This window comes from Cyprinodon variegatus, unplaced genomic scaffold, assembly GCF_000732505.1.
Source record: "Cyprinodon variegatus isolate N-32 unplaced genomic scaffold, C_variegatus-1.0 Scaffold166, whole genome shotgun sequence".
Taxonomy (NCBI): Eukaryota; Metazoa; Chordata; class Actinopteri; order Cyprinodontiformes; family Cyprinodontidae; genus Cyprinodon; species Cyprinodon variegatus.
The window spans coordinates 869,016-877,904 of NW_015150619.1; the positions used below are offsets into that span (position 1 = coordinate 869,016).

Genomic DNA, 8,889 nt, shown 5'->3' on the forward strand with positions numbered 1-8,889 from the left:
GTGTCAGCTTTATGTTGATGCTGGTGTAATATTACAATTAAAATTATTTTATTTTCAGTATCTTATTAGAATGCCTACAATCTGGGATCAACTGCTGGTATTTTAATCCTAGTCTTTTCAATTTGAATAAGATTTAAGGGAATTGACACACTGCAGTTTTTGAACACTTCAATAAATCCCTGGATGTGGGATGTGTTATTCAGTATGTAGTCTCCAATTGTTAAGAAACAATTGTGTTGCTTTTTTTGTGCTTGGAAGTCAAAATATCAGTGTTCCCAGACAGAAAAAAACACAAGAATGTCCCCTGAAGTCAACATTTGCATAGTAAATGCAATGAATTTCGAAGGATTAGAATACCTGCAATTGTTTTTTTTTTCCCAGGTTAGGGAAATCCAAATTATTTTCTGTGCTTTATGTATCCTCTTTTAAACTCTGCAGATATTATTTTTAAATCAACCAGAACAGAACCTGACCGATATGGGATTTTGAAGGCTGATATCAATATTGGGGGCTTTGAAAAACTGATGGCCAACATATATCTGGCAGAATATACACTACCGTTCAAAAGTTTGGGGTCACCCAAACAATTTTTTGTTTTCCTGAAAAGTCAAACATATTCACCACCATACGTTGAGAAATGAATAGAAAATAGAGTCAAGATATTGACAAGGTTAGAAATAATGATTTGTATTTGAAATAAGATTTTTTTTTTTACATCAACAATACTCCATTTGCAGCAATTACAGCATTACAGACCTTTGGCATTCTAGCTGTTAATTTGTTGAGGTAATCTGGAGAAATTGCACCCCACGCTTCCAGAAGCAAATCCCACAAGTTGGATTGGTTGGATGGGCACTTCTTGCGTACCATACGGTCAAGCTGCTCCCACAACAGCTCAATGGGGTTCAGATCTGATGACTGTGCTGGCCACTCCATTACCAGTAGAGTACCAGCTGCCTGCTTCTGCTCTAAATAGTTCTTGCACAATTTGGAGGTGTGTTTAGGGTCATTGTCCTGTTGTAGGATGAAATTGGCTCCATTCAAGTGCTGTCGACTGGGTATGGCATGGGCGTTGCAAAATGGAGTGATAGCCTTCCTTATTCAGAATCCCTTTTACCGTGTACAAATCTCCTACCTTACCAGCACCAAAGCAACCCCAGACCATCACATTACCTCCACCATGCTTAACAGATGGCGTCAGGGAGTCTTCCAGCATCTTTTCATTTGTTCTGCATCTCACAAACGTTCTTCTTTGTGATCCAAACACTTCAAACTTGGATTCATCCGTCCACAACACTTTTTTCCAGTCTTCCTCTGTCCAATGTCTGTGTTCTTTTGCCCATCTTAATCTTTTTCTTTTATTGGCCAGTCTCAGATATGGCTTTTTCTTTGCCACTCTGCCCTTGAAGCCCAGAATCCCGCAGCCGCCTCTTCACTGTAGATGTTGACACTGGTGTTTTGCGGGTACTATTTAATGAAGATGCCAGTTGGAGACCTGTGAGGCGTCTGTTTCTCAAACTAGAGACTCTAATGTACTTATCTTCTTGCTCAGTTGTGCAACGCGGCCTCCCAATTCTTTTTCCACTCTGGTTAGAGCCTGTTTGTGCTGTCCTCTGAAGGGAGTAGTACACACCGTTGTAGGAAATCTTCAATTTCTTAGCAATTTCTCACATGGAATAGCCTTGATTTCTAAGAACAAGAATAGACTGTCGAGTTTTAGATGAAAGTTCTCTTTTTCTGGCCATTTTGAGCGTTTAATTGACCCCACAAATGTGATGCTCCAGAAACTCAATCTGCCCAAAAGAAGGTCAGTTTTGTAGCTTCTGTAACGAGCTAAACTGCTTTCAGATGTGTGAACATGATTGCACAAAAGTTTTCTAATCATCAATTAGCCTTCTGAGCCAATGAGCAAACACATTGTACCATTAAAACACTGGAGTGATAGTTGCTGGAAATGAGCCTCTATACACCTATGTAGATATTGCGCCAAAAACCAGACATTTGCAGCTAGAATAGTCATTTACCACATTAGCAATGTATAGAGTGTATTTCTTTAAAGTTAAGACTAGTTTAAAGTTATCTTCATTGAAAAGTACTGTGCTTTTCTTTCAAAAATAAGGACATTTCAATGTGACCCCAAACTTTTGAATGGTAGTGTATAAAAAAAAATCGGAACATCGATGTACTCAGGTCATGCACTGTCCAATTATAGTCCAACTCAAATTCTCATAATAACAAAAAATATGTTTCAAGAGAAAGAAACAGAACATAGAACTTTAGTATTAATCAGATATTCGAGTTTTAGACAGTTGAATTATTGCCTTAAAACATTGTAGAAGTTTATTGTGGTTTATTATGTTTTCTCAATTTTTCCCAAATTCTGCTGTATTATCACCAATCATCAATGCTCAGCACTCAACCCTGCCCCTAAGCAATCCTAGGGTAATCTGAAATCCCCAGACCAGGACATTTTAACCGGGAAAATGTGGATCTGGGATATAAATAGAACTTGCGTAAAATTGTGTTGAAAGGTGCAAAGATCATATAGCAGCTTAAAGTTTGCCGTGGAACAGAGTCCTCCTGTTAGCTTAGCATTTAAACCCAGAAAAACAAAAAAAACACATTATTGTTAACCTGTATTGTTTAACAATAGTTATCACCAACTGTTCCTGCTCCACACTTTGATTAGGAAAAAACTTAAAGCATTTAAACGCTGGCTTTAAACATTATACCAGCTAGCAGCCCCTTCTGGCCTAAGACTGATACAAACCAGAACGGCTGATCTCTCATACAAAGAAGGCCAGGCTCATGCCCTTTTTAAACCTTGTAGGTGTCATTGAAGACAGGGTTTTCTCCAGCCTACTTTCTATATAGCTGATGAAAATGACATTTCTAAGGTAGCAGGAAAGCTAATTTAGTAGATGGAATGAGGATCACTAACAGGTATGTCACTTGGCTGATAGATGGTATTGTTTTAACTGATTAACTGACCGATGTCTTCACTCCTGGCTGGTTATGTTAAAGGAAGCTGAGAATAGGATGCAAGTGCAGCATGGGGGAGAAAGGGGAGACGGAGCAAAGGAGAGAGGAGGGAGACAATGGGGAGAGACTGAGAGAGTGCAAGTGGAAAGCTGGAAGGAAGGTTCTCTTCTTTCGTTTGCTGTTGGTGTGCCATGTGTGAGGTGAGAGGAGAAAATCGGAGGAACATAGCTAAAAAAAAGCAATTTAAAACAGTATTAACTGCAGTATCAGCACAGGTAAAGGAGAAAAGGGGGCAAATAGGAGGGAGAGAGCTAGAGAGGGTTTTTATCTGGTATGCAGTACTGGCAGAAAAAAGGAGGGGACAAGGTGGTGTATTCTGTTGAAAGTTGTTATAGTAACGGTGATGCGATTTGATGAACCGATTCTAGCTATGCGCCTCTTTCTGAATGTGAAGCGGCTGGATTAGCCGACTAACTGGAATGATGAACGCTTTTATCTTTGTGTAAGTAATGTGTTAAAATATGCTGCTTTCGCATGCATTCAGAAAAATGCTCAGCACTGATCTGCAGGAAGGCAGTGCAGCATGTGCGAGCCGAGCGCAGGCATGTGAGATGCACTCAGGGTGTGTCGTAGTGGTGCCTGACAGAGAGAGCGGCAGGGTTTCACCAAGGGGAACTGAAATTTGAGTCAAAGTCTTTGATTTCTTACCTTAAAGGTGAGTTATTGTATTTTATCTCCATTCAGTGTGTTTGTTTTTTTGCTGTGTTTGCTATTGTGCCAAAAAGTAATTATTTTAGGTTCATTTTTATGACTCTTGATACGCATTAGGATGAAAATCCATGCTTCCATTAAAAAAGCATTTTTATGGTTCTTTATCTATGATTGCTTTACATAAAGGTATTTTTATTTGATAGGAAAAGCTTAAAAGTCTCACAGTGGCCAAAATTCAGCTGCTTTTGTTGTTATAATTGCAGTTTTAGACCCACTATAACACATTAAACGCCTGGGGTTGCATATATGCTTGTCTGTTAGTGTTTGTAAAAGGATGCACATCCTTGTTTGGCATGTTCTATGTGTGTGTGTGTGTGTGTGTGTGTGCAGGCAGACAGAGGCAGTGGCTAGCTTCACTGTGAGTCATGGTGGGGCGACCGGGACGATGCACTGGACTCTCACAGAAACCTCTGTTCTCTTCTGCCCCCCTAAGAGCTTCTTTGTCCACAGCTCACTGAATAAAAGACCTGCCTCTCTGTTTGCTTTGCTGCTCAACTTTCTCGTACAAGATCTGTGTGGCATTATTCTCTCTTTTTTGTCTCGTTTTTACCATTTAATGATCTCGCCTTAATTTCAAGAAAACTTTGAGACATCTGTTTGGTTAAACAGATGTTTACGATATTTTCATTTCTTAACATGATTGTCTAAAACCAAACTTTGATAGATGGTCCTAGATGTCGCTTCACCCTCTCAGCTTAGAAATTCCTCCCTTTCTCCGAAAAGATTTAACGAGTTTAGGCACAGATTGAGGATGCGTAGAATTACACTGACAGTACGACACATTATCAATCTGGCTTCCCAGGTAAGAAACTGGTTATTATGGATCCCGCTTTTTTAACTGTGGCCTCTAAGCCACTAAATTCCAGATCAGCAGTGTGTTTGAAGGACAGAGAAAGTCTGCCCATATTGTACAGATATTCTTTTGGGCACACAGTGTCAGCAGGTTGTTCAAGTTCAAATTCCTTGCTTTCCTATTAAGATTATGCATTACTTGATTTTACACTATTGCAATGAATAGAGAAGGGTTACGTTTTCCTTTCTACCTACATAGTAACGATTCCCGTCACCTGGAAATCTGTGTTGGTACTCAGTTTCATTAAATGTCATCTTAAATGCTAGGCTTATTTACATGGAGCAGATGAAGATGACGATGCAGCTCCCTCACCCATGTTGCTGGCTGCAGACGAGTCGCTAACAGATGCAGGTGTCCTAACAGTGCTAAATGCAGGAGTTTTAGTGGTAGATCTGAAATTGTGCACTTTTCAGCCTGAAGAAAAGTCTTGCGCTTCCTCAGATTAAAGGTGTTCCCGCTGCTGGCTTTGCACTTTGTGTCATTCAGAACAATGAGAATATTTGTAACTGGTCAGATATATTAGGACATTGATGTAGAAGACTTGAATATCTTCACAAATATTTCATACAAAGACATTTATAGTTCTGTAATATTATAAATTGATGTGCGAGGATCAAATGTTTATGCTAAAAAGTAAAAAATGTTTGACAGATCGACGGATTTGAAGGCAGTGTGTGGAAGATTTTCCAACCCAATTCATCGCAATGCAAAAAAAACCTTAACACTAACTTTTAACGATTTTACTAAAATAATTTTAGTACTTATTCATTTCACTCTAGTTTTTATTGATAGATTGTATCAGTGGTTAATTTAACTTTTTTTTTAAACAGAAAGCAGTCATCTTTAGTAATTTGGAACAAAGTATAGATTGTTAATCATTTGTAAAGTAGAAAGTTGGTCCAGCCCTATTCGTCTCCTTTACCCTGAGTGTTGAGTATTCAACCTGCAGCACTGGTTTTTAGTAAACCTAAGTAGACTTCAGTTAAAGTCTGAGTCTCCTTCAGGGTCTGTTGTGTTTTCTCCTTCTTAATCCGGTCGCCCTTTTACCACTTCCCTTACTGCACAGCTCCTCCTCTGCTATCCCTTTCACCTCCCCTCCTCCTTCATCTCTAACCATCTCCCTCTTCCCCTCCCCCTCTCTCCACTGGCTGACTTAGCCGAGGCGGGTAGTTGTGTGGGTGGTATGTCTGGGTTAGTGTGGCAGGCTGCCTTTAACTGGACAACACAGAAACGACCTGCTGAATAAACTCAGACAGATCATCATGAGAGGCTGCAGTGATGCGGTAGGTGAAGTAGATGCTGTTGGATCTGACTTGATGGCTGAGGGGTTTGCCTCGGCCTACAGGGCAAGTTTATTGTTGACTTGGGCTGTGAAGGTTTCTAAAAGTGTCCCTAGTTAATGTGAGGTCATTTTGTTTTTTTCCAGGATACTTGAAATTAAGTAAACATCTAAACAACCACTACTCTTCTGTCAAAGATGAAAAATTTTCTGCTGTCATTTTTAAAACATTTTTATTAATAAGATGGTGGAATTAAACCTCTCGTCTCTTTTGTGTCTCAGTAGGGAGCAAACATGAGGACGGCACCCAGAGTGACTCTGAGAACGGACTAGGCCTGCGTTTCGCCAACCGTAGACACGCCCTCGAGGAACGCCTTAAAACAGGACACAATCTCGTGGGTGGAGGAGCAGCAGGAGCGACCACAACTGTCGGTGGGGCCAAACATGCTGGGAGCCGAACAGCGTTCATGATCGAGTTCTACGATGAGGAAAACCCTCGCAAGCGGCGGTCTTACTCGTTCTCCCAGACCGCTCCCCTACTTGGGGGCGGAGTAGGCGGGGAAGGACTGTGTCCTCAGCCTCCCTCTCACCCGAAGGTGTTTAGCATTTCTACGTCTGCCGCCTCAGCTGCAGATTCAGGTAAATGTCATCAGATGCATGTCAAACAGCACATGGATGAAACTCCTATCACATTATAATAGCAAACATTAATGGTTTTAATGGGATTTTATGTGTGAAACCAACACGTTAATGCATACATGTGGAGCTGATGGAGAGATGTTTTCAACAGGATTTGGGGGATAAATATTCATCCATGAGGAGTCAACCTTTCTTAGAAAACATTTTGCAGCAAATTTAGCTAAAACTGTTCGGAGACATGTCTCCACTGACATAGCTTATGTAGAAACTAACCCTCTTGCTGCATCCTTCTTTATAAAACAGCTTAAACAAAGACTGGAGAGAAATGATCTGTTAACATCAAATTCCACATCTTGTTACACACTTAGTTGAATCTAACACCAGGAAATAGAACCTCTGCTCCAATCTCAGATCTCTGGAGGTTTTTAAAAACTTCTCTTCCATGATTTTGCAATTAAGTTCAACTCTGACCAGCTTTTCTCCTCCAGAGTGATCTAGTGGCCACCTTCGTGTTTTATTGTGGGAATATTTTTGATCTGCGTTTTTCGTTTGGATTAAATCTTTTTCCGTGTTTGCTGTGTCCCTTTCATGGCTAGTACCAAACTGCAAATGTTGCTGAATCATTCGTTTATTTATCTGATTTTCTTTTTTTATATATGCTTTTATTCTTAATATCTTTATAAAGACCAAAGCCAAATACCTTGTTTGTGTGACCAAAGTTGGTGAAAAAAGCTGATTCCTCCTGCCTCCCCTCCACAAAGGCAAGGCTTGTGGATTGTTTAAGGAAGAGTTGAGCTGTGGATCTCTGCAGCTCCTCCAAAGTTACCTCTGGCCTGTTGGCTGCTTCTCTGATAAGTTGTCGATTATCCGAGCCTCCTAGTTTAGGTCTTGGTAGATTGGATGTTGTTACATAATCTCCTTTTTTAAGATGATAGGTTAAACTTAGCTCTCTGAAAACCTTACTTTAAACTTAACTTAATAATTCTACTGGTCTTCATAATATTGCTTCCTAACAAACCTGAATTAAAACTATACTTTGCTGTTAGGTCACATAAAATGAATACATTGACATTCCCAGTTCCTACAAAAAAATATAAATTGGTTTTGAATACTTCTAAAAATTCTGCTTCTCTTTGAAAGATTAAGAAAGTAAGTTCACCTTAAAGATTGTTAAGTTCAGACCATTTCTCTATTTCTATGCTTCAGGTAAAGCTCCAGCTCCGATACCAGCTACAGTGACTGCTGGCGCTCCGACTGCTGCCCGTGTGCTCCTTAAGCAAAGGTCAGAAGACCAAAGTATCGGTCGGAGCTCGGCTAGTACTGGGCTAGCGACGGGCAGCCCCACAACCCCCAGCGAGGACACATCAGTTCTCGGTAGAGGAGCAGGAACTGCGGGCGGAGAGGCAGATGACGACCATAGTGATAAAGGGACCTACACTATCGAGCTGGAGAACAAAAACCCAGAAGAAGAAGAGGCCAGGCGTATGATAGACAAGGTAGGACTATTCTGAGATATCAGCAAAAATTCTCTTTTCACAGTGCTTGTATAAATCATCATTAGGGTTTGTGTGAGTCAAATGCAGTTTGCATTTATACATTTATTTAAGTGCCACACTTCTGATGGATAAAAATCCACTGCATTAAAAGTTATACATCTTGGTTTGTAATCCAGAGTGGGATCAATGGCAGCATTGTCTCATTTTCAGTGGGGAAATGGTTTAGAAAAGAAACCACTCTGCAGGCAGCATTTGCAGCACAAGGCTGTCTAGACTGACGTCCTGTCAGTGCTTTGGAGGTGTAAGGGCCTCACAGCAACACTTACTGCTCACTGAAGCCAGTAACCAGAGAGTGAACAGAATACAGCTGTCAGATTTGTTGCTAGTCACTTTTTTTTTAAACAGTCGCCAAGGAGGTCTAAAAAGTTAATAAAGTGACAAAGTTGTGAAGAGGGCACATTAACAGTGACCAATCTGAGAAAAATGGTAGAAAACAAAGAGGCTAGATCGACTTGTCCGCCAATACTTCATTTCTATATTTTCTAACACTCTTGACAGAACAAAGCATTTTGAAAAATCGAATTATAACAGAACTAGGTGATATAATTGGAAGTATTATAGTAGTAATAGAGAAGCTTCATAATAGATTATTCTTTTCTAGACTAGGAACTGACAAGATGTCTCTGAAAGTTTTTGTTTAAAGCACTAGTATTTAAGATTTACTTTGAATTCTTGCTCCAATGGTGTGTAAAAACTACTATGGAAACCGTTAAAAATCAAATTCAAAAAGCTAAGAATAACACCACAAAAGATCATAAAAAGTTAATGTGTCTTAGAAGCACTTTAAAAGTGACTGACTGTAAAAAAAA

At 39.9% G+C, this 8,889-nt stretch overlaps 1 protein-coding gene across 9 annotated transcripts in view; it reads left to right on the plus strand.

Moving 5' to 3' along the window:
- cep170 (centrosomal protein 170kDa) overlaps positions 1 to 8,889 on the plus strand; it is a 53,135-nt gene that overhangs the window by 28,867 nt on the left and 15,379 nt on the right. For 5 of the 9 annotated variants that reach the window (XM_015378186.1, XM_015378191.1, XM_015378192.1 and 2 more), the window contains exons 11-12: positions 6,168 to 6,524; positions 7,731 to 8,020. In XM_015378186.1, the coding sequence (XP_015233672.1) occupies positions 6,168 to 6,524; positions 7,731 to 8,020 (647 nt within the window). The remainder of the gene's footprint in view (positions 1 to 6,167; positions 6,525 to 7,730; positions 8,021 to 8,889) is intronic. The other 4 variants (XM_015378188.1, XM_015378194.1, XM_015378195.1 and 1 more) reach the window with 1 other exon arrangement.